At 40.5% G+C, this 26,668-nt stretch overlaps 1 protein-coding gene across 3 annotated transcripts; it reads left to right on the plus strand.

The window, feature by feature from the left end:
• The first annotated feature begins 5,694 nt into the window (after positions 1-5,694).
• Positions 5,695-25,137, plus strand: ago4 (argonaute RISC component 4). 3 transcript variants are annotated; one of them, XM_068332436.1, is made up of 19 exons: positions 5,695-5,879; positions 11,757-11,928; positions 12,174-12,294; positions 12,674-12,855; positions 13,198-13,334; positions 13,867-14,001; positions 14,758-14,845; positions 15,012-15,159; positions 15,308-15,427; positions 15,617-15,778; positions 17,987-18,135; positions 18,285-18,469; positions 18,595-18,754; positions 19,068-19,239; positions 19,513-19,656; positions 19,817-19,951; positions 20,044-20,145; positions 20,409-20,608; positions 21,203-25,137. In XM_068332436.1, exons 1-19 carry the CDS (start codon positions 5,852-5,854, stop codon positions 21,309-21,311), a joined length of 2,649 nt encoding a protein of 882 aa, XP_068188537.1. In that variant the 5' UTR covers positions 5,695-5,851; the 3' UTR covers positions 21,312-25,137. The 3 variants fall into 3 exon arrangements, with proteins under 3 accessions (XP_068188537.1, XP_068188539.1, XP_068188538.1); XM_068332438.1 differs by having other exon boundaries at positions 18,002-18,135; XM_068332437.1 differs by having other exon boundaries at positions 5,695-5,870.
• The last annotated feature ends 1,531 nt before the right edge of the window (positions 25,138-26,668 follow it).

Raw genomic sequence — 26,668 nt, forward strand, 5'->3', positions numbered from 1 at the left:
CCAGGCATTAAAGCAGTAATACGATCTGGTGTGAGGACTTGAAGATTAGGCAACGGAAGTTAGATGAAGCAAACTTGAAAAAAAAATAAAGATTAGTAAAGACAGTTAAGACTTGACATGAAGATGGAAAAAGGTGGAGGAAACATCATTACATAAGATAAGAATATAGCACAATTAGTAGTAAGGAAATTTCTTAAAATGCATAGTTCAGATATCTTAAATAACGAGGAAAATATGGAAAGAGAGAACGATAGTAAAACATTTCAAAGTGCTGCAAGACGTAAATGAAGGTGAGGGGAAAGTAAATGAGAAATTATTAGTATCAAAATTAAATTAATTGCTAAGAATATCTAAAAAGTAGGAAAAGATAACATAAACTCTTATGCTGAGTTAAGTTATAAGATCAAAATATAAAGTTGCATATCATTATACAGTATGAAAAGTGGAATACTGTATTTACCAACTCAGTGGAAGAAAGCAATTATCTTTTCAATATGCAAGCCTGTTTCATTTTGCAGGAGACTCCTTGTGTTGTGTCATGTGCTTTCTGTTTCTTGTGTCAGTGTCAGCTTTGTTTCCTCTTGATTTTCCCTCCACTGAGGGTCTCATTGTTTCCACCTGGCCCCTATTATCTGCTATATACTTGTTTGTTATCATTTATCTTCTGTGATTTTTTGTGCCCACTGTTACTTTGTTTTGTTTGTAACTTGTTTTGCTGTCTGTTTTTCCCCATGATATACTTATATGAAAAGACAGGCAAGAACAAAGTTGTAGAAGCATTCATCATGCCAGAGTATCAAACAAAAGAAGAAATGACAATCTGTCTGTATACACACAGGTCATACAATTAGGTCTCAAACAAAGATGCCAGTATCATCAGATTCAAGTGTTTCTTTGACAAGAATCAAAAGCATGTTATCAGAAGTAAGACAGAACATTCATTCATCTTGTCTGTGTAGGTTCTCAGTACAAAAAACTTGTTTGCTAACCAAGAAAACACAATAGAAGGAACAGAGATGGTTCCAAAATGAAAAGGTCATGGTTATCCAAAGCTGTTGAAATAAATTCCCTGAACTTTATGAAAGTTTCTTGAAGACGTTTTGCCTCTCATCCAAGAGGCTTCCTCAGTTCGTCCATTCATCTTTTTCCTCTTCATCTGCTGTGGTGGGTCGCGGGGGAGCTGGAGCCTACGCCCAGCTGACTGAGGGCTTGAAGCGGGGGAAAGTCCAGGCGTGACAAAACATCATGATCAAAATCAACAGGGTAATAGTGAAATTCATGTGGATACCAGTAGACAGAAGGAAATGAACTACCAGACAAATATTAAAAATATTTAACCAAAAAAGAAAGCACAACAGAAAATTGCAGTTTAGATAGAAAGATAGATAGATAGATGGATAGATAGATAGATAGATAGATAGATAGATAGATAGATAGATAGATAGATAGATAGATAGATAGATAGATAGATAGATAGATAGATAGATAGATAGATAGATAGATAGATAGATAGATAGATAGATAGATAGATAGATAGATAGATAGATAGATAGATAGATAGATAGATAGATAGATAGATAGATAGATAGATAGACAGATAGACAGATAGATATTACAATGTACGGCATCACTATCTAATATCACAACATCTAATAACTATCAAATATCACAAATTCTATCTAATATCATAACTATCACAACTATCTAATATCACAACATCTAATATCTATCTAATATCTATCTCACAATGGTCAAAAATACAAGGCGTGACTATCAAATATCAAAACATCAGAACACCTTGACCCCACTACACTGCAGCACAGGCTGACATGTCATTCCCTCCATTCAACCGCGTGCTGACCTCACCACCTCCCCCCTCGCTCCTCCTGAGAGAGTCATTGTACCCCCTGATGGCACGGGGCACGAAGGAGGGCCTCAGGCTCTCTGTGGAGGCGTGTGTGACAGCAATCTGCCGCTGAAGGTGCTCCTCTGCTGGGAGAAGGTGGTGTGCAGGGGGTGGCTGGTGTTGTTCATGATAGCCCTGACTTTAGACATGGTCCTGCTCTGAAGAAGTGTCTCTTCAAAGTCCAGGCTCAGCCCGACCACTGAGCCAGCTCTGCGGATGAGTCTTAAGATGGTCAGTATCTCTTTTCCTGGCCCCGCCACCCCAACACACAATGGCATATGACAGCACACTGGAGACTACGGACTGATAGAACATGAGAAGGAGCTTAGGACAGATGTTGAAGGAGGCCAGCCTCCTCAGGAAGTACATCCTGCTCTGCCCCTTCTTGTACACACAGTCCGAGTTGAGTGACCAGTCCAGTCTGCTGTCTAGCTGCAGTCCCAGGTACTGATAGTTTCCTACCACCTTCACCTCGATGATCACTGGTTGTGGAGAGGGGGGTGCCCGCCGGAAATCCAGCACTCATTTTGGAGACATTGAGGTGGAGCTGGTTCTGTTGGCACCACTCCAAGAAGTCAGCCACCAATGCCCTGTACTCCCCTCATCACCCTCCTGGATACATGCAATAATTGCAGTGTCATCGGAGTACTTCTGTATGTGGCATGTATCTGAGTTGTGGTTGAAGTCCGATGTGTAGCGGGTGAAGAGAATGTGGGGGGGGGGGGTTTAGCTGAAGGACATGGCACAATAAAGTCAAATTAAGAGGAATAAGCAAAACAATGGAACAGAGAAAATAAAGGTATGCTTTACTATAATACTGAGAAAAAAGTATAAGTACTAAGAGAGACCTAAAAATAAGGAAGAGAACATCTTAACAATGACATCTGGAATCTCTGGATGTACAGTACACAACATCAAGCAGACAGGGGTGAGAACTGTAACACAGAGGAAACTATATAACATGTAAAGCATATATTGTCACCAATATCGACAGAAAAGACAAACTCTACAAAGTTAACTGGAAATAGATAAACCTGGGTCGATCCAAGCTCAAACTGAAGAAGTACTGCACAAAAACTTGTTTGCTAACCACCAAAACACAATTGAAGGAACAGAGTTGGGTCCAAAATGAAAGGGCTCACTGAAATATCACCTTAACTCCCCAGGGAAGGGGACATACTCAAAGATCCTGTTTGTGGACTTTATCTTGGACCGCACATCAGTGGACCTTTTTGTAACACTCCTGAAGTTTGTAGATAATACCACTGTTTTTGGGCTGATATGGTGATGAGTCCACTTACTGATGGTGATGAAACAGTTGGTCCGTAGGTGTAGTCAGAACCACCTGGAGCTGAACCCATTAAAGGCTAAGGAAATGACAGTGAACTTCAGGATGTGACGTTTTAAAATACCATGAGTTAAGTTTCGTATTTTCATTTATTTGTTTCATCCCCAGAAAAATACTTACATTTATCTAAAAAATATTGTTAAGGAGGCTTCCAAACAAACTGGAAATAAAAAGGAAATAATGTATTTTGTGACATCAGGAATAATACAATCACACAGTGACACTCTAAAGTTTTGTCTAAAAACGCAGGAAAGTGTTCATCTGGAAAGGCCTCTAAGGTCCAAATGGGTTGATTAATATAAAACTTATCATCATAATTTGTATTAATAATACTTTTAATAATAATATTATTTCATTTTTATAAAATGTGAAAAACTGTACAAATATATTTATTATTATCTATTTTTTTGCTTTAGGTTCTTGAAGCTTGAGGCAATTGGACTTCAGTTAAGAGTATCAAGACAGTTAAGAGTATCTTCAGTACCAATTGGTGGGGGTTTCAGGTAACAAGAGTCATTTTAGGTCACTAACACTTTCACAGCATGGGGCATCACACTAGTCAGTAGCCTTACATTGTGATGAGTTTCTCCTCATTATGATGTGAATGGTGTTGAAGCCGTTAAGGAGGAGACTGCATTGAGATTTCTCAGACCCCCGTCTCTGTTTAAAGAAGGTTGTTCCAATATGTCTGTTACTTCCTTTACACCCATTTGCCCTCTCCTGTTTAGGGTATGCATATTTTTGCCCCCACCCAAGTGCCCTTTGTTCCTTAGGTGTGGCTAAAGTATTGGATTCAGTCTTCAAGGATTATCATGACCTGGATGGAAGAGAAGTTACATTAAAGTTGCCTCAGATTGTTTATGTAGATTTAATTTTCCCCACAAGCGTAAAGCAGTCATTCCACACATACATGAGTTTTCATGTCGTCATTTTTTTTTTTTTTACATTTGTTGGTAAATATACAGACACACTTTTTGTTAGATAGATAGATAGATAGATAGATAGATAGATAGATAGATAGATAGATAGATAGATAGATAGATAGATAGATAGATAGATAGATAGATAGATAGATAGATAGATAGATAGATAGATACTTTATTAATCCCGGAGGAAATTGCATATATCCACTGCTCAGGCATTACTTAACAAATAATACTGGATAAACACCAGGAGAAAAGGAAACACTGACATCACAGGACATACCACAAGACATACATTACACTAACAGACAGGCACATGCAGCACTAACAGGACTTATATACTAAACTATAACTAAAAATATAAACAGTATAAAATTTAAAATATTACAGTATTAAAATATAAACAGTATAAAATAAAATCTAAACAGTATAAAATTGAATTAAAATATAAAAACAGTATAAAAAATAAATAAATAAATTATATATATATATATATACAACAGTATAAAATTAAAATTAAATTAAATTAAATCCATTTTCAACCCCGTGCTGACCTCGCCACCTCCCCCCCGCTCCTCCTGAGAGAGTCATTGTACCCCCTGATGGCACGGGGCACGAAGGAGGACCTCAGCCTCTCTGTGGAGGCGCTGTGTGACAGCAGTCTGCCGCTGAAGGTGCTTCTCTGCTAGAAAAAAAACGCAAAATTATGCAAACAAACTCGCTCTGAGCAGAGGAAACTGCAGCCTGCTCGCGCATGCGCAGAAGACCAGAAGACCAGACCAGTTAATCTAACAGATTCAGGTCTAAATAAGAATACTCAGAATTTAATCTGAAATTTAGGTTAAATTACACTAATATTAATATATACTAATGTTTCCAAAAGTAAAATGAGCGAAGGAGAAGGGACCATTGAAGCAAGCTCTGAATTACTGTTGATTATCTGCGGTCATACGTCAATGAATGAGAAACTATCACCTTAATGTTGAAGCACATGAAGACAAAGCTAATGTTTGTGAATTCATATACTTTAAGTGGCTTAATTTACAACAAAACTGCATAATGAGTGTTTATATGTAAACTAAAACAGAAGTGTTTAAGTAATTATATTCGGATCAGTTTCCCAAAACCTCAGAAAACAGACATGCAGGACCAAAGTACATTAAAAATACCTCATTGAACAGTTTCAGTGAATGTATTTTCTACCACTAATTTAAATACTGTCTTAAGTAGCAGTGCTTTTCAGCACTGCTTCTCAGTCATTTTACTTGTAGCGGTGTCGGCTGGTAAAATACATGTATGTGTATTAGCAATGTTTTATTTGTTAGTCTTATGTTCTAATGCCTATTTATGCACAAAGTCACTTTTGCATCACTGGGACGTTACAATTCTAAAACGAGGATGATGGAAGTTCATGAGAGATTCCAGTGAATTACAGTACATTACGCATGCGCACAGAGGGCCAAGCTTCTAATTTGCGCATGCGCAAATCTATTTCACCAGTACCACTAGAGCAGCGCAGCTCAGGTCAGTCAGTCCAGTCAGCAGTCAGCCACACTGCTATCTATATTCCCTTTTCTTAAATTAGCCACTTTAAGCTTCGCGATACCGCCCCCAATTTCAGCGTCGGTACGGAGCCGCCAGGCCGGGACAGAGACGGAGAGAGAGGCCTCGGCCATGGAAGCGCTCGGACCCGGTAAGGAATGTAAGAAAACAGAAAGGAGCGCGGAGAGCGATCCTGCGTGGGGCTCGTGTGAGCAAATGCGTCGCTTCACTGGGGGCCGCGGCTGCAGCGAGGCCTCGACTCCCTGACGGAAAAACAAACCGAGGCCCAGCCCGACTGTTTGTGTATTTGTTAATGCTTATTTACACGTTGTTTTTGTCACACTGTCTTCGATTACGACACGGAGTGGTGTTATTTTCGGTAACACAGGAATGTCTTGGTGGTTTTATTTATCCGAAGCACGCGCAGCTCGTCTCGTCGGGGCTGGCATTGTGTGAGTGGGGATTTAACCAGGACCTTCCTCCCTCTCTCCTTCCGCGTCGAGGTGTGTTTACGTTGATGTTTGTTCACGATGTGCTTCTATTTTGCAACACAGCTACGACCTAATTTCCGAATCTAACCCACAGAATCACGTGAATTCATCAATACATTTGACTAAATATCGTGTAGTATCAACCTCGATCATTGCTAAACCACCTGAATTTGTACCATCGCCATCAGGAACAGTTCGTCCCTTCGGACTGCCCTCGTTCAAGATGACAGCGATGGGTGGAAATAAATGCCAGTATAATACAGGTTAATGGCGTTAAATTGGCGGACGTGTGCATTTTCTCGCAATTTACTGTTTTTTATTTGCATTTTAGTAGGTGATAACGATGAAGGACGCATATATCGTTTCTGATCGACGGGGCATGTTCTTCACCTGTTATATGATAACAAAGGCACTTATTTTGCAGCGATGCGGCGAATTTATGATGAAGCGAGGGGAAATCCGACACACTACACGCTCGAGTAGGTAGTAACACAGCTCATATCATTTGCATTTTCAAACCTTATTTAATTTCTACAGTGGAACAACTCCACGTTTCGAAGTGCGCCTTTACACATGAGTAATCATCCTTTTTGCGACAGTGTGCAGTACCGTTTGTATTGAATGTGTTCACATATTGTACAGACGCTTCAGAGGAGTGTGTTTACTCATTACCAGCAGTGGAATACATTACATACATTTTTAGGAGGGCTTCTGGAAAATCCTGTTTAAACTTCCACAGGTGTGTGTGTGTGCCACTTTGTTACGCGGGGACGACGTGGTCGACCCAAATGTCTGCTACTTTGAAAAATATAAAACTAATTCAGTACTTGACAAATAAATGTTTTCAAACAAACGTGTGAACACAGATTGCTTTATAGCCATAAAATGTAGGAAAAAAAATTCTCCTGGACTGCCTATGTAGTAATTCTGTATAAATCACAAATTTGAGTTTGCTAAATTATTTGTTAAACTCCATACAACAGGAGAAGTCTTATTTAGTTGCACCTTTTTTTAACTTTCAATTCAGCAGTATGGTTGGACCCCCCCCCCCCTCCAAGAACAGTTCAAAGTTAGCATTCTGTGCTTTGAGGGGTAGATATTCCCGCCTGAATAGTGCTGCACAGTTTGGCTTTACTGTAATCTGGTGTTGCACCTTAATCCAGGTAAATTTGCAGTTGTGGGCGTCAGGTTGCTCCCTGCTCGGTGCCGGTAGTGTCTGACTCATCACCAGGCAAAGCCATCATCCTCGTGCTTAGCATAAGCCTAGTTGTGTTCACACCATGTGAACACCATGGTTACCAGGAGCACAAATATATTAGTACAGTATACACAACAGTACACAAGGAGCTAATACAATACATTCATAGGATATTGGTTTCAATTTACTGCAGCAGACTTGGCGGGCAATAATCTTTATACCATGTTATGTTTCTCCTTGAAGATGCTGACCCAAGCTTAAAGATGTGTTAAAGTACAGTAGCTGAAATTAATACATCTGTCATATTTGCTGCAGAAAAAATTAGACTCCCTCTGACTCATGCAGCACTGTTTTACTTGGAGCAGAAGCATAAAATTAAAGGAAGCTTGTTTGACTGGTTGTTTAAATCAGACCAAAGTAAAAAGACTGTAGGTGCCCCTGTAAGTGAAATTTAACCTTATTTAAAGATCCCATATTATGCTTTTTTAAATTCATGTCATTCAGCTGCCAGATGTCCAACTACACTGTATTTGAAATGTCTTGTCCCAAAGTGATCTGTGGTCCTCAATATCTTTGTTTGAATATGGTTAAAATCACTTCCTTCTGAAACACTCGGTGTTAAGGGGTGTGCCTTCGAGCTCTCTCTGTCACAACACACTCCCCCCTTAGAACTGCCTCTATCAACACCCAGTTCCCCCTCTGAGCTGCCTCTACCCCCCCCCCCCCTTCGCGTTCACGTGTGTTTTGTTTACAAGCGCCGCGTGAATGCACATTACCGCTATCGATTGATCACCATAGTCTGGAACTTTTTTTTAACTCTCAGTAACTTCCTTTCGATGTACTGTATTTTGCTCTGATTCCCCTGTGTTTTGCGCTCTTGTTTTTCATGATATAACTGTTGATTTTTCGGAGCTAAGCGTGGAACTTCTTCCTCAGTCAGCTGAACAAAGACACGTGGCTTATTGTGTAAACACAATGAGACAGCCTGTGAGATAATTGAAGCTGTGTTTTCCGACAATCGTCATGGACAATGAGAGATTGTGAAGCTAAGCTAACGCTAACTAATGAAACATGGGATTTTACCGGTAAGACCAGGTTTTTTTGTGTGTGTGGATACAGTTCTCAGATCACTTAGAAGAGGTGAAGCTGCTTTCATTCACAAAAACAAAAAAATTGTTCTGAATTAGTAATTAATGTGTAATTGGTTATGTGTTAGCTGTGATGCTGGTGGTAGCCTTGGGCAGACACACACACACACACACACACACACACACACACACACACACACACACACACACACACACACACACACACACACACTTAATTAGCCAAATGATAGCTTACTTCAACAGCTTGTGAGGAACTTTCATTGTGTAGCTCAATCACTCACTCTGGAGATGACTTAAGGTTCGCCGCTGTGGTCAATCCGATCGTTTTTGATTCTGTCCAGCCATGAATCCAAAAGATTCCAAATATCTATTTATGCATGTGTTCGTTTTCCAGATTCTAGGATTTGGTCGGATTAGGGAGGACCACTGTGTATATGTAGAGACCTGGAAAATGTGTTTTTCATAATAGGACCCCTTTAAAGTGTTTGGATTATTGTCTCTTTTCCACAGGTGTTTTATGTTGAGGTTTAATATACCAGGAGACTTCAATGATGCTTGACAGTGCTGCTGAAGAGTATGAACAAGTGGATGGATTGTACACATATCTGTGTAATTTCTGCATAGGAAATGAGATTTTGTAATGCTCATTTGTATTAATGATTATACTCTGGAACGGATGAAGGTTTTCATTCACAAGGTTGTATTTGGTTTTTACTTTCTCTGTGGAAGGAAGTTAAAAAAAACACACTTAAGTGACCCAATGTGTTGATGTTAAGAAAGTAAGATGAAAGAAAGTATTTTCCAAGCAAAAATTTGGTAAATTGAGCCAAACATGTCTCTATTCCCTCATTCATTTATTGCCATTTTCATGTTCTTTGAGACCGATACCTCGGGAATTTGTAGCTTTTGTTAATCTTATGTGAAGTTAAACTTGTGTTTGGGTTTTGTCTGATAGACTGTTAAAATTAAGCAATTTGAAGAAATTTTTTCTGACATTTTACATTGTGCTTAACCACTAATCAAGAACATAACTGGTGGATTCTTCATTAATGACATTAATTGTTTCTTGCAGCAATAAAGCATTAAAATAATAGTTGCTTATAGATTTTCTGCCAAGAGAAGGTAGGCCCAGACATTTCATCAATTGCATGGCTAAGTGTAGTAGTCTGGCAGCTAAGGAAGCTTAATATAGGCGAGGTGTAGCTGTTGGGTGAAAGTGGAAGATGAAGACCATGGCCTTGTGCCACCTCTCACTCACAAAGTAAAAGTCTTCAGTTGTACCTGTTACTGCAAGAGAAAAGGGGGAAATACAGTCAACCATTGGAAATATCACACAAGATGTTGTAGAGGTGTTTCCTTAAAAGGTGATAGAATGTAATGAGTGTTTTTTTTTTTAAAGCAAGAATCTTAAATATTCTCGGCATTTAACAATTTAACTGAATATTTTGTGTTTTTGACCTGTTGGTCAAACGTCGGTAAAAAAAAATTCCTTGAGTATGGCGCTCCATGAGGGCAGCATGGTGGCGCACTGTTGCCTCACAGCAAGATGTTTCCGGGCTTTAGTCCCGTTCTGTGCGGAGTTTGTATGTCTCCCACTTTTCCGAGTGGGTTCTCGCCGGCTTCTTCCCACCTCCAAAAACATAGAGTTTAGGTGAATTGATTGTTGCAAATTGTGTGTGTGTTTGTGGTGGCGGCGGCTCTGCAGTGCTTTGGCATCGTGCTCTGCGTCCCCCGCCTTCAACCCGCAAGTCAGCTGGGATAGGCTCAAGCAATCCCCAGGACCTGCCATAAGTGGAACAAGTGAGACAGTGAATGAATGAGACAATGACTTTCTTAGCGCTCTGTCTATAATGGTCGTGCAGTAGTATGTGAAATTCAGACGTTAATTTTTTTTTTCTCAGATGGGATTGAAGATGCTTTCACTTCACTATGAGAATTTATATCGTTAACTGCGTTAATACCATATCTAAAACCACGTAGATCAGTTTGCACATGCTGTGCTGCACCCAGTGACAAGGCAAGTAGGACAAGGAAGCATGAGTCATCAGATGATTTTTATCCAATTCATGACAAAAGCAGCGATACAAAAATGGCTTCTTATTTGTGAATGGAGCAGAAACACTGAGAAATTGTTAATAAGAAAAATAATGGTTCAGTTGTATGACAGAGCAGAAGGACTGAGGAGCAGGGACTAGGGGACCTGATTTGGGGCCCAGGCCAGTTGAGGGCATGTTTGGAAGTGTGTTTTTAGGAAGCAATGGGGAGGGTCCCAATTGTCCGTCCTTTTGCGCTTCAATTGCTAACTGGAGCGTGTGGGAGCATGGAGTTCAGGAGGACCCCCGCAGTCCGTTAGCTGTCAGTTGACAAAAGAATTAAGCAGCCTCATCCGACCCTTTTCAATAATGCAAACACAATGCCATTTTAACTTCTGTGTATCTATCTGTTCAAAAAATTGAGTATGTGCTCAATTATTGCATCCTTATGTCCAAAATAACTTCATAGCCACTTTGACCTTGACGTTTTCTTATTCAGACTGATGTGCTGAAGGCAGAAGCTGCTGAAATTGACATTGACGGACATAGCAGGCATCATAACATGTCCTTCCCTCCATGTCAATGTCAACAACTACTTTTCTGTTAATTGTATGATGAGTCATTAGGTTTCATGAGCAGCAAGTGATGACTTTTACAGGCTTTCTACTAAAACTGGATAGCACAGTTTTATATTCTGAACCATGTCCTTAACCATATACTGTAAGCAATGCACATGTGAGTTGTGTGAACTGTGGTCATAACCCCATATTCTATGTAGCACCCCTCCATATGGCCCTGCTGTTGTTTGTCTGCGAGGAGCTCAGGCTTTGTCTTGGCGTGAGGGGTGGGCACCCTGTGTGTCTGAGGGGAGTTGAGGGGCGGGCCGAAAGATAATTTGAGGGCTTTGTTTAGCCAGCCCCTTGTTGACCCATGTAGGTCAGGGGCCAGAGTTATAGATCAATCAAAAAGTGTATGTGGGCCTCTGGGGCCATTTCAGTGCATTCAAGCAAGTGTCACTGATGAGATGTTTTACATCAAGCTTGGTGCTGCGTTGCAGACATGAGTCTGAGACAGGAGAAATCTTAAATGCAACAATAAATAAATAATAAAATAATAATAACAGACATCCACAGTAGCCCATTGTGACTATAGGTTGGTGGTAATTTGTGTTCATACTAAAATCATTACTGTTCTACCCCTCTCCAGGCCCGCCCGCACCAACCTCTCTGTTTCAGCCTCCACGGCGTCCCGGCCTTGGCACGGTGGGGAAACCCATCCGGCTCCTTGCCAACCATTTCCAGGTGCAGATTCCCAAGATAGATGTCTATCACTATGATATCGACATCAAGCCGGAGAAACGGCCTCGGAGAGTCAACAGGTAGATCTAATGACACAGTTGAGCAGAAAATTAAGCTTTCTTTTCTTTCTTTGAATGTTGTTAGTTAAATGACATTTTGGAAAATCTTGACCCTAACCAACAAAGAAGACTAGTCTAAATGATAGGTTAGTAGCAATTGGAGAAATGTGGGAAACACAATATTTTTTATGTTGTCATTAGAAATATTAGGTTACTGTTTATGCCTGCATATCTTGACTGGCTATCCTGTTCCTGCCATTATACAGGGAAGTGGTGGACACCATGGTGCGACACTTCAAGATGCAGATCTTTGGAGACAGACAGCCTGGTTATGATGGGAAGCGGAACATGTACACAGCACATCCGTTGCCCATTGGGAGAGACAGGGTTGGTTTATCAAACATGTGACTTTTTTAACATTTATATTAAGTTTAAATGTTTTTTCCCTGAAGAAGAATTCATACCAATTCCATCGTTTTAGCTATGTCAGATGAATAAGAGTTTGCATAAACTCTACGTTCATGGCAAACCTTGCATCCTTTTTTTATGAAACAAGTTTTTCCCCACTTACTTTAACACCTTTTCTTTTGAATCTCTAATTTTTTGATGCTGTCACTTTTTCAGTGGTTTCACAGATGAACCTTTTCTTATTCTGCCTTGTCCTTGAGTATTCATTACTGGACTCTTCCTTTTACCTGTTCTTCAAACCCTCTGCCCCTGTTTTTGTCTTCTTTCCATCCACCTGTGGTCCTGTCTCTATCTATAGGTGGACTTGGAGGTGACGCTGCCTGGTGAGGGAAAAGATCAGACATTCAAGGTGTCTTTGCAGTGGGTGTCTGTGGTCAGTCTCCAGATGTTGCTGGAAGCCCTTTCTGGTCACCTTAACGAAGTCCCAGAAGACTCTGTTCAGGCGCTGGATGTCATCACCCGTCACCTGCCTTCCATGAGGTACCAGCTGCCATTCTCTCGGCACCACCCACATCATGTCACATGTGCTGACTCTTCTTGGTGTTGGTTTTTGTTTGACTGTTTCTTAATATTTGGTTTGGATATCCTGTCAGAGTTGTACTTCACTGTACTGTCATACCAAAACTTTTTGTTGGTATTGATCATAGTCTGTGCGTTCAGAAATGTAATAATACCTTGACCCTCTTGTAAAAATAGCGTATTTACAGACATGTTTGCTGTTTTGATGGCCTGTTATTTGACTGTGCAAATCCCCTCCATCTCTTTTGAAAGTCTATTAATGAACTTGGCATATTCTGAATCATCTGTATTTTTTGATTGTAGGTATACTCCTGTGGGTCGTTCTTTCTTCTCCCCTCCAGAGGGCTATTACCATCCTTTGGGCGGAGGCAGGGAGGTGTGGTTTGGTTTCCATCAGTCTGTTCGTCCCGCCATGTGGAACATGATGCTTAACATCGATGGTAAGTCTTGAGCAGAGCTCATCGGCTTCAGCTGGGGTTGGTCACCTGGAAAGACAGTTACTTGGTAATGGTAATATGTCCAATGCTGTTGTAAAATATTTTGTCTCAGGCTGATATCTGATGTTTTTATTTGTTTGGGGAAAAATCCTCTTCGGTCCATGTTGTGATCTGCAAATATTTTTTTTTGTTCTGAGAAGCACTCCTTTTTAATATGGCATTTTGTGCAAAAGTCAATTCCTGAAACAAAGTTGAGTAAAGATTAAGATTAGAAATGTTTCTTAGTCTGTGGGACTGAGATAGGGACACAATTACAATGAACTCGAGTCGGGTTTGTTTGAGGTCAGCTCATTATATACTGAGTCAGAGTAAGGCTTGTGGAAAGATGCATAGGAGTTTTAACTGGTGACATCAGTGCATCTATTATGTTCATGTGAGGCGCTTTATGCTCTTTTCACTTCTGCGTACCCTCTTGAGAACACATTGTAGGTCTGAGATGGTTTTACTGAATAAATGAATCTTTTTTTTAACTCAGTGTCAGCAACGGCTTTCTACCGGGCTCAGCCTGTGATAGAATTCATGTGTGAGGTGCTGGATATACAGAACATCAACGAACAGACCAAACCACTGACTGACTCGCAGCGCGTCAAATTCACCAAGGAAATAAGAGGTGAGTTCTCAGTAACGGTTTACACTCGCTCACACACACATACGCACACAGGTCCAACTCATTAGGCAGAGCCAACACAACAGACCTGCGCAAAAAATGATCTGCTGTGTAACTTGCTGTGTATCAAATTCACCACAGAGATTAGAGGAAGGTGTCAGCCTGGAAGGCACACACATTTGTTTTTATGACGTGTGTACTGATTAAAGAATGTTACACCCTGTGAAGAGACTGATCATACTGTGTACACACCACATACACTGTTTTTAACGTGCACCAGCAGTGAACACTCCTTAACCTTGGGGCAACAAATGACTGCTCCTGCCGTTTGTGCAGAAACGAGACTGTTGTGAGTCAGACAGAAAAGCCTGTGATGCTCAGACAAGCCTTCGTGATGGATCTCCTGAGTAAAGCTGAGCTTGAATGAAAAGAAAATATTCGAAGCTGTTATGTTCTGTTTGTGTTATTCAATTCTGTCAGTGAAAATACACCAAAAAAGACAAAGATTTTCAGGGTTGAAGAAAATTTTGAAGAGAACGTTATGGAGTTCTGAAAATGCTTTTCTGTCAACTTTTAACCCTCGGTTTTGGTTGTTTTTTGAACATAGTTGTCTGCAGAAATATCAATACACAATTGGCAACTGTGTTGCTAAGAAATCACGAACATGTCTGTCAAAATTTTATGGCAGAGGAACACAATAGGATCTCTATTAGAGAATGTTGGTCGGTTTTGTAACCGTTCTGTCTGGTATTCAAACAGGCTTAAAAGTTGAGGTCACACACTGTGGTCAAATGAAGAGGAAGTACCGTGTGTGCAATGTAACCCGCCGGCCTGCAAGTCACCAAACGTAAGCAGCATACTCTGTTCATTGTCTAATGTCAGATGGTAGCAATGCGTTTCTCATTCAGACATAACCCTATAATAATGTTTAAACTATTACCTCAGCTGAGTAAATCTTTTCTTTTAGAGTTTTTGCTTTACTTACTCTCACGGGTGTCTGTGGTTCCCCAAAGGTTCCCCTTACAGCTTGAGAATGGCCAAGCCATGGAGTGCACTGTCGCTCAGTATTTCAAACAAAAGTACAATCTGCAGCTCAAGTATCCACATTTACCCTGTTTGCAAGTAGGACAAGAACAGAAGCACACCTACCTTCCCCTGGAGGTGAGAAGGAGGTTGTTTTGAGAAAAGAAAATTAGTTTATGCAAAGAAAAGCTTAATGATTTCAATCAAACAATAACTTTTTATTCATGTATTTGCTCTGCTGTTCTGTTTGATTCAAATGAATGAATTATCTCTTCCTGCTCTTTAGGTCTGTAACATTGTTGCAGGCCAGCGCTGTATCAAGAAACTAACAGACAACCAGACATCCACCATGATAAAAGCTACAGCTCGCTCAGCCCCTGACAGACAGGAAGAGATCAGCAGATTGGTGAGTGTTGTTTGCTGCTCTGGGTTGTGTATAAGAAATGCAACAGGAGCTACTGACATTTTGCTGGATTTTACTGAAAGGATTCAAGATTTAATTTGCAACCAATTCCTAAAGAATATCCAACTTTTGAAAGTTTGGCTTTAGTTGTCTTTTTGTCTGAACCATGTCATACTCGATGTCTATTCCCAGGTAAAGAGTAACAGCATGGTCGGGGGCCCAGACCCATATCTGAAAGAATTTGGCATTGTGGTGCACAACGACATGACAGAGGTAACAGGACGTGTTCTTCCAGCACCCATGTTACAATATGGGGGTCGAGTGAGTACGGACACCGGCAGGGACTGTGGCAGGGTGAGTACCGGACACTGGTTGTTTCTACTGGGACAACGGGTGGGGGTGCATCACAAGTTAACCTGAGATGACTGAATGTTGAAGCATTTATATTTGGTAAAAATGTTCTGTTTGAACTCATAATTTTACCAAATGATATAGAGGTGCAAAGTTGGAAGAAGCATTTCAGAAACCCTTGCGTTAAAAAAAAATCACATATATAAAGTAGGATTACAGGACCCTTCAGCTTGGATTTCTAGTCTCTGCCTCTGTGTATCTGGAGGGGTGGGCGCTCTTGATGTCACCTGACATGTTGAACTTCCTTCTTGACTTCAGATTGCCCAAACTGGGACAACCAAGACGGCTATGTCACCAAGTGCAAATAATATCAAATATTACAGGCTATGATGGTGAATCATAGAGAGGCAGAACAAGAAGAACTCATTTTCTAATTTAATCAGAGCCATTATTTGAACCACTTCACATCTGTGGATACCACCATGTTCTTTCCCCTCACTTTACTGTGCAGTAATCCATGATTGTTACAGATAAAACTGGTGTTCACTGTCTGATATTAAACAGGACAACAATACCTCCTGGTTTACTGGCAATGATGCAGCTTATTTTGACACTTTTTTTTCATAACAAAAGATACAAATGACATTGATTTTACTGAACTCTAATTATGAGCTGACATTCCCAATCAAAAAAAAGATTACTTAAATGTTAATGGATTTATTCTTTCAACTTTAACAATTCTACATAAATATAACACAAAGAAGTTAACTGGAAGGTTTCAGTGAGAAACAAGGCAGTCAGAGACTTCCAACCTCCTGAGACACACCTGAATTCAAAATTTTACCCTTACCTACTTTCATAATGGTCGCAGCAATGAATTCTATATTGTTCTATCAAGTATGTCCTGGTTTTCCAGGTGAAGGTGAAGGTCATCACCAAATGTTTGTGCCTCTGCCTTCCTGAAAATGTTGCTTTTTCTTTGTGATTATATCAGGTTTCAGAGATGTGTATGTAAAAGGGTATAAAAGTGAATTTGACCTTCACCTAGTTTTTCAAGGTCAAGGTTGTGATGTAATTGTCGTCCCCTTGCCTCCGTGAATATGACGCCATTAGTTTTGTCTTTCTATCTTCCTGACATATATGCAAAATATAAAATTCGTGGCAATACGTGAGATGAAACCTTGAGGTTTTACCTATGAATTTCAGTAGATTGTGTATTGGTGGAAGAAAGAAAATTAGGAGGAAGTTACGGCAAACCGCTCAGCCTCACTTGGTGAATCTCAAATCGGCTGTCACAATGGATTGTAATGGACGGTGCATATGTGAGACAGCAGACCTGTGGGGGCTATTTCTAATCAGCTTGTTAGCAAAAACATTTGTGATGTTTTCTTCTGAATAACAAAGCTTCATTTTGACTTTCAATCAATTATTTTTATTGAAGTACATACCCACTACATTGACCTGGTTTTTAGGTGTGAGGAGCAGCTTTTAGATTCAGAGGTTATTAGATCAGAGTGATTATGTACTGCTAAGGGGGGGTGGTGGTGGTGGTAAGGTTCATAGCCACCTAGCAATAACATACAGCCTCGTCTAGAAGATTCACTTAAAAGCCTTTTGAGTAAATGTGACTTTTATCTCCCTTTTGAGAATAAAATATAAATGCTCAGTGTGTAAAACGTCCCATTCACAAATGGTGAATGATCCTGCAAGGATAAGATGAAATTTTAATCATCCCTGTCGGAATTGGCTCATTCTGTGAGCCAGCTTTTCCTTTATACTCTTTTTGATTTACATTTGTTGTTCTCTTACAGCAGATTGTTGCCTGAATAATACTTGTAGTTACGTGCCAAAGCCAGATTTAAATCCCTTTTTTTGGTTCGCCTGAACTATGTTTGTTAATTCATCCTAGATCCAATCACAGCACTCTTTCTGAAAGGCCTTGCCACTTGTCTTCTGGGATTTGGAGTGTAATCAGCTGCCACCTAAAACCCTCTAATGGGGGCCGAAAGATTGTCATATCTGACTAAATGAGACACACAAACATGTCACTTTAAAAATGCATTCTACTGTTAATGGACAAACAGATGCTCTAATAACATTTCTATATGGTCTGTATGCATTATGTCACATATTAGAAAATTCAAAGCATGGGTAGGGGTGTTGTACCTTAAGTATTGGCTCATTTTACCGGTGGTTTGACTAAGAGAGTAGGGACTCTCTCCGCAGAATAAAACCGTGGCCACACCCAACCAGGGTGTGTGGGACATGAGGGGGAAGCAGTTTTACGCCGGCATTGAGATCAAGGTGTGGGCTGTGGCCTGCTTCGCTCCACAGAAACAGTGTCGAGAAGACCTGCTCAAGTGAGTCTTTACACCAACCATCACTCTGACTTTATGATGCATGTTGAGGATAAATGGGAATGACTGAATTGTCAGGATGTTAACTAATAATCCTGGTTAAATATCTACTTGATGGGATGGCGCAGATGAATTAAATTCTCTGCTTTTAGGAGCTTCACTGACCAGCTTCGAAAGATCTCCAAGGATGCTGGGATGCCCATTCAAGGCCAGCCATGTTTCTGTAAATATGCCCAAGGAGCTGACAGTGTGGAGCCCATGTTCAAACACCTCAAGATGTCATACGTTGGTCTGCAGCTGATTGTCGTCATCCTGCCTGGCAAAACTCCAGTCTATGGTGAGAAGTAATTCTGTTGTGTTTTAGTGAGTGAAGAACGTAGAAGCCTCTTTAGATGTGGAGATGGAAGATGATGTCGTGATTATACTATGAAATTGAATTTAAACATCTGCTTTCATCCACAGCTGAGGTAAAGCGGGTGGGGGATACTCTCCTTGGTATGGCAACCCAATGTGTGCAGGTGAAGAATGTAGTGAAGACATCCCCCCAGACCCTTTCCAACCTGTGCCTCAAGATCAACGCCAAGCTGGGAGGCATCAATAATGTCCTGGTGCCTCATCAGAGGTCAATGTTATTTCCTCATTGCTGTCTAGAATTGATCTTTGTTTGGTGGATTAGTCACATGTTTCTGAGTACTAGTAGTTCTCTGGAATCACGTGGTCGGCAGTGATACATGTTAGTAACGGTCATTTTGTTTTACTTGGAATTCAAATTTAACTGGAGCTAAAATTCTAAGAATCTTTTGAACTTTGTATTATTATTCACCTATTTTTCCATTCATAATTCTCTGAAGTCCTACTGTTTTGAACAAGAAATTGATTTGGAAATGTTATGTGCAAGCCTTTGATGTCACACATCTTTAAATCTTTTGTTCCAGGCCCTCTGTGTTCCAGCAGCCCGTCATCTTCCTGGGGGCGGATGTGACACATCCTCCTGCAGGTGACGGAAAAAAGCCGTCCATTGCGGCGGTGGTGGGCAGTATGGACGGCCACCCCAGCCGCTACTGTGCCACAGTGCGAGTTCAGACATCGAGACAAGACATGTCCCAGGTAAGAGCTTCTTGTGTGAACATGTCGGGCTCCGTATTGTTGATATGGGCTTATTTGAATTGGTAATTCATTCAGACTTTAGCTTATCATGTTACTGTGATCCAGTTTGTAGTGTTAAAATAAATAAATCATCTAAATTACTTATTGCCCCCTACATGTTTGCAAACATATGGTATCATACATACACAAATACTTAATGTACAAAATAAGACTTGAATATCTATCCCTGAAACTGATGGACCCTCCTGATGAGTTTAATTATCTTTTTTTTAGGAGCAGCTCTTCAGCCAAGAGGTCATCCAAGACCTGACCAACATGGTGCGAGAACTTCTCATCCAGTTCTACAAGTCGACACGATTCAAGCCCACAAGAATCATTTATTATCGTGGTGGTGTGTCAGAGGGACAAATGAAACAGGTGAGTGTGTTTCTTTTATAGTCGGGTTTGCAACTCCCAGGTGAGATCTCCTCAGAGTTGTGTTCACTTTGGAAGGAGGGTTCCGAGACTTTATTTAAGGATTACACCATACACCTTTTCTGTCAACATAAGTAAAAATGTAACCTGTACATTCTATCAGGTTGCATGGCCGGAGCTGATAGCCATTAGGAAGGCCTGCATCAGCCTGGAAGAGGATTACAGGCCGGGAATCACCTACATCGTGGTCCAGAAGCGTCATCATACCCGCCTGTTCTGCTCTGACAAAGCTGAGCGGGTATGGAGTTGAATCTGTCATCAAGTGAATTTTAAATAGCTTCCTGTTGTACACCATGTCTTTAAATACTGTTATTGATCCTGATCCTGTAGGTCGGGAAAAGCGGCAACGTACCAGCAGGCACCACCGTGGACAGCACCATCACACATCCATCAGAGTTTGACTTTTATCTCTGCAGCCATGCTGGAATTCAGGTTAGGTTTCACACTTCTATGGATTACAATATGTGGTTCCTTCTACCGGCTTGGTTTTAATTGGTTTCAAACATGGTTGTAAAAAGTGGAAACAAAGAGCCTGTTGTAATTCAGGCACTTTGGAGCGTTGTATAAATATAAAGGAATGCCATTATGAAAATATCGACTAAGACAAACAAATACGCATCATTATATGGTCGATTTCATCACATGTCAATGAGGTATTGTCACATGATGTGACGTGATGTTTGGTCTTCCTTCAGGGAACCAGTCGTCCTTCCCACTACCACGTCCTTTGGGATGACAACTGCTTCACTGCCGATGAGCTGCAGCTCCTCACCTACCAGCTGTGCCACACATACGTCCGCTGCACGCGTTCTGTCTCCATCCCAGCACCGGCCTATTACGCTAGGCTAGTGGCGTTCCGAGCCCGCTACCACCTGGTGGACAAAGACCATGACAGGTGAAGTATTTATGGGTATCTGTCGTTCTAGGTAGAATTTGTCAGATTTATCTGGTCACAGTCTGATGAAAAATAAGAATTTTACTTTGCAGAAAGAGTCTGTTCAATTGTCAGGTTAAGAAATGCCTTACGTATTTATTTGGAATCATGCTGGGCAAGCTTGAGAAAAGGTTGCTAGTTTTCTTTGCTTGGTGAAGATCACTTTCAGTTGTTATAGCACAAGCTCCTTTTGAGCTTTGTGGATTATGGTATATTGTTAAAACAACCCTCGTTTCATTCTTTATTTTACTGCTTAAGATTTTTTGGTTGTACAGAACATTTTGTCTCTGTCAAAGCATTTTCTAACATTTGTTTTAAAAGAGAAGTCAGACTTGCATAATGAATGTAGATGACAGATGACAGAGAACGCTCTCAGGAGTGACTGAAGGCCAGTTGAGGCATGTCATTCAGGAGAAAAGAAATGAAACCACTTACACTCGTCACTATGCATCTCCCAGCTCCTGTTTTCATCCCTGCAGCCTCTGTTTTCTGCCTGTTTTTGAAGCGATTTCTTTGTTGACAGTCAAAGTAAATGTTGCCTTCTCTGTCTTGCAGTGCGGAAGGCAGCCATGTGTCGGGTCAGAGTAACGGCAGAGACCCCCAGGCATTGGCCAAGGCAGTTCAGATCCACTATGATACCCAGCACACCATGTACTTTGCCTGATCAAGCGAACACATCAGCCAGTCCACCCACGGCTTCCCTCAAATTCTTTTATCTCTTATTTGCCAGTATCTCTTTCTCTAATTGTAATCTATCTTTCTCTTTACACTCACTTTCTGAATTTGTACCAAAGCGGCTCTTGGACGGGGAAAATCTGCTGTGTCCCAATAGCAAGCAGGTTTTTTATTTCAAGGAGCAACCAACCAGCTCTCCCACTTGAGCCGCCTTTCAAACCAGCAATTTCAGCACTGTGAACCTCGAAGGTTAACAGTTCACAAAATACACACATACATGTCGAGCCATTATTTTTAAAAAATATTTTTTTCGCTCTTTGAATGTCTGCACTCTTGTGTTTTCAAGATACACTGAGCAAGGGAGTGGATTGGCACAGCCTGTGTCAGCATAGCTCTTCAGCTCTCCCAGCTAAGCAGGACTCTTATCTACTTTTACCTCAAAGCCCCTTTGGGCAAAATCTGTCACAAGGTCTTGGGTTTATTGGGTGGTGGGGAGGGAACTCTACAGGAAGAGTTGGAGGGGGGAGTCAACATTTTGAGAATGATATATATACATATAAATATATATATATTTTTCCTTTTTATGAGCCTGTGTTAAACTTCTTTCTCCTTTACCGTCTTTTACAAGCGAGGTGATTTGGGTGTTGTGCCCATTACTACTTTCCTCCCATCTTGGCTGTGCGTGCGTGCAAGTGTGCGTGTGTGTGTATGTGCGTGTGTGTGAGTGAGAGGCGGTGAGTGAAAGAACGTTTGTGTGTGTGAATGCGTGCATCTCTGTATATAAACATGTACTGCTGTATGATTGTGTTTGTGCGTGCATGTGTTTCATGGCAGGCCACTGAATTGTAAAGGGAAATCAAGGAGATAACTGCTGTAAATGCCTCATTTGTTTTTTTTTATTCACACATACAGTACATATAAGCATATATATATACACATCTATAGAACAACTTTGACACGTGATGAGCCTCATAGAGGCCGATGTGGGTATTTGTAGCAGTCCTGGGTCACTTATTAAATGAAATGCTTTGAATTACATTTCAGACTTGTGTTAGCTGTTCAGGGGGGTTCACATTCTAAACTCTGTTGAATCCCAGGAAAAGAAGTCATTTAATCCATTTCAAGTATTAAGTGAAGTCGGGTCTGATGTGTAGCAGTAGTAACCACGGTCTGGCTTGTGACTGGCTCAGCATTGGGACCTATTGAATAGGTTATGGCATTAATCAAAGAGTTTGGTCTATCAGCATCGCTTTCTATGTGATAAGCAGCATCTTATTTTTCTTTGGACCTTATTATCTGATAGAGTATATGATGCCTCAGCAGGATGTTGATTTTCTTACCTTTTTCTAATCATAATTTCAAGGGCCGGAAACAAATTTTTTTTTTTTCGGTCCCCCTTGTTCATACTGGCCAATTCATTGCACTGACCCGGGACACTAGGCAAGCAACAGAGGGCACTCTCAATCTCTCTTACCTTTATGCATTTATATATACAAATCAACAAAGCAGATTTGTAAAAGTTTAATATAAGATGTTTTGTGATTATCTTAAAAGCTGTTGTTTAGACTTGGTAGTTTACCATTGATGTTGTTATTGTTGTTGTCAATGTTGTTACTATTGTGATGAAATTTTACGGTTGGCCACAAAGCCAGTAATATAGTTGCTAGCGTGACTTCAGGAATAGACTTCAATCATTGAGCTGCAGGTTGAGGGGTAAGAACTTTGGATTGGACTTTTCTTAGTAGCATTCTGGTTAATTGTGAGAAGAAGTAGGCCCCATGACGGTTGAGCGTAGGCTTCCTTTTTGAGAGTTTAACATAGTGGTAGGTTTGAGGTATTGGTTACCACCCAGATTGAAAGATCTGATACTGGTTGTTGATTTTGTTCAGTTTGACCGAGAGAGTCGGGGGGTTATAGTCAGAGGGATTTGTTAAAAAGTGCTCTGTACTCGGCAATGAGTTGAATTTTTAGACTTTTTAAAAATTGTTTCTATTACTGTGTGTATTTCAATTATACCCATCTTAAAGTCTTTGCTATTTGACGGTGTTTGTTTCATATTTTTATGCGTTTTTAACACTGGATTAAATTGACAGTAAGCATAAGCACTGCCCTTGGGCCTCCTGTACACACTCTGTAAACTGTCCGCATGGTGACATCGGTGATGTGCTGTGGGGACAGTTTCATGATGACGCCCGCTGGTGTTGGAAGGTTTTGTAGAGAAAGTCGACGTGCACGCCTCATCAGGAGGGACAGCTCAGTGGAAGCCCTTTTGTAATAAACCACCCGTAAAGCAGCAGGTTTACTATGAATGAGTTTGAGCGCCTGCCTGTTGGAGACGTGGGCGTTGGCTGCGACGAGGACCAGGAAAGTGAGGGACGGGCGGTCGGGAGGAAGTTTTCCAGGCATTGCATGAAATAAGTTTTAGTCTTCGTTTCAAAGAGGCGGATTGGTTTTGAAAACGTGCACTAGTTTTATCAAGCCAAGTGGGCTGTGATTGAATATTCATCTGGCATCTCTAATGAGGAACGATTTAATGTTTTATATCCTTCACAATATTTAAACTCCAGTGAGATCAATGATTACAAAGCAATATTAACCCAGTTCTACTTTTCAGATGTGGAGAAACAAAGCTATAATTCTACTCATTGTGGTTGGTGGTCTACTCTCGCAATTGTCTGTACTTATTTATTTTTTTTCAGTTCATTTTATTTGCTTGTATCAATCAGTGGGAATGTGCATTTGGTGGCATAGTTGTGTATGCTTTAGACTATTTTCTTTAAAGTAACAAAGTGTAGACTTTGCTCGCATGCATGCCAGAGTATTGTCCTTTTTTAAAAAAAAAAAAAAATTAAAAACCCTTTTTGAATCATATTTATTATGAACAGAAAAAAAAATCTGAACTTTTTTTTGGTTAATGTTTATGAATTTAGTGGGACTGTTTTAGGCTAGCAATATTTGTCCGGTCTCTCAAAGATGAATTTTAAAAACTCGTACAGTTACCAGTAATTTGCGAGGTACACTGTTTTCTGAGGTGCGGGGGGGGGGGGGGGGCAGTTCTTTGCGTCGTGTTCAAATTCAAACGAGGTACTTTCTTCAAACGTTGGACCCGTTAAAGATCAACCCCTCCTCTCATCTTGCCCGGTTACCATAGCGAGCATCCATTTTGTCTCCTCGTTCCTGGTTTGTACCTTTTCGGTCGTGCTTCTCGCTGGGGGGGGGGCTCTCCTGTTTCCATGGCAACTCTGCTGACCCCTCACAAGTGCACTTCCTCTTTGTGAGGGGGTCCCTGCAGTACTAGTGGAGCAGGATTACCTCTTATTCACCTTTTTAAAAACAAATGATCCATTATTGTTTCTGTGCCCCAGCAGAAAGGAGGCATGAATTATTTTGAAATTCCTCTCACTTTGATATACTGTTATATATTAACAAATTTGTAATTTGACATTGTGTATTGTGTATTTTATTAACTTTTTTTTTGTTTCCTTGTGGGGGGGAGGGGAGGGGGGTTCTAGCTCTGCTCTGTTTCCTCGTTCTGATAGTGGTCTCTGAAGCTGTGTGATTGTCTAATAGCAATAAGAATGACAGAATTGGAACATTCTGGTTCTGTTAATGGAACGTTTCCATTCTCTAAATGAATGAAGCCTGTCATGACTGGCTGCAAGAGGGCGGGGCACGTTAGAGCCCCAGCAGAGGGCCATTCACTCACTGTTATTGCTATTATGTGACATGTTCAAATACATTTTTTTTTTTAGCCTGCAGGGAATTCTTGTGTTATTGTGCAAAGTAATAAAATGGTATTTTATGCCTAAAATATATATGGTGTGCTCTCTTCATTGATGACTGATGGTATTTTACTGACTTTGCTTCTAGAGCTGGTTGCTTCTAGAGCAGTCACTAGATGGCATCCTTCACCAAGGCAGATGGGATCAGATGAATCCTGACGAGCAGCATCGATGATTTATGATTTATACCTTGATCATTTAAAAACACAAATTTGACATTTTTTACATACCTGTTTAAAGCATGTTGATACAGATGAACTATGCAACAACTAAGCACATGATACAAAACAGTACATTGAAGTTACTTTTATACTTGTGTATGCTAAGACTGTATATAAACTGATTTAGTACTTGAGAAAGTACTAATTAATTTATTAACGGATCCTGTGTCACTGCTGGAACTAAATGAACAACATTTAGTCTTCATGTAAACACAACATTCATGAAGGATTTTCTTTACCCTAAATGACCCTTCTGGGCTTCCCTTCTAATATATAAAAGTAACTCATACTGGTGAAGTACTCCAGGCTTGAGGCAAGCATTTGGATCCTTTAAAAGTAAACATGTCAAGTCCTGTCTGCACTGAATATTATATGTGAGCATAATGTCCTTAAAAGTATTATATAGAAAAAAGTATGAAATCCCCCAAGTCTTGGATTATTATGAATGAATGTAAAAGCAGGGCCATGGTTCACTGGCGTCGTGCCTGGAGTTTCCCCCGCCTCATGCCCTCAGTCAGCTGGGATAGGCTCCAGCTCCCCGTGACCTGGCACAGCGGATGAAACAGTAGATGATGAATGAATGTAAAAGCAGGATTCTGCATTAACTGTTGATGTTTTAACTTTACACTGAGAACTGTGCTTTAAGATTACCTTGATTGTTTATCAAACTGATTATTTCTATTATTATTACATTATATGAAGTGTAGACAAATAGTGATCTGTCAACTAATTGTTTCAGTTGCACTTGTGATCCATATTTTGATCCAAATAGACGATATCAAAGACTCCTCTTCAAGGAAATTTTGCTTGATTCGCTGCATTTCTGTTGAAAGTTGACATAAGTTTCTTTGAGGAAAACTGATTTGTCAACTTTCTGCTTCTTTAGTTACTGGTTGACGTTGGTAGTGTCTTCCTCTCTTCATGCTTCATCAGTGGTAAAGTGGGTCATGGAGTCGGTTGCTATGATGTCTATGGGGTAGAAAACTCAAGGTGGTGTTTAAGCTTTTAAGATCGTAGTATGTTTTTTTTTTTTTATTAAAAATGTAATAAAATAGGAACAAAGCTCATGTGCTCATATGCTGAGATGTTACGTCACAGACAAAAAATACACTAGAAAACATTTTTAAAATTATAATTACATCATTATAATTATATTGTAGCATTGTGGTATAACAACTACTACAACACTACTGGACTGCTACAGGCAAACACTGACATCCATCCGTCTATTTGCTCTGACTGACGGCCATCGTTGGTACGTGTCACTATCCTCAGTTTCCTTTTGTGTATCATCTGGGTGCCTGCGTTCTGGTCGGTTGTTACGACCACTGTTACCAAGGAGA

The sequence above is a fragment of the Antennarius striatus genome, chromosome 14 (assembly GCF_040054535.1).
Source record: "Antennarius striatus isolate MH-2024 chromosome 14, ASM4005453v1, whole genome shotgun sequence".
NCBI classification, from domain to species: domain Eukaryota; kingdom Metazoa; phylum Chordata; class Actinopteri; order Lophiiformes; family Antennariidae; genus Antennarius; species Antennarius striatus.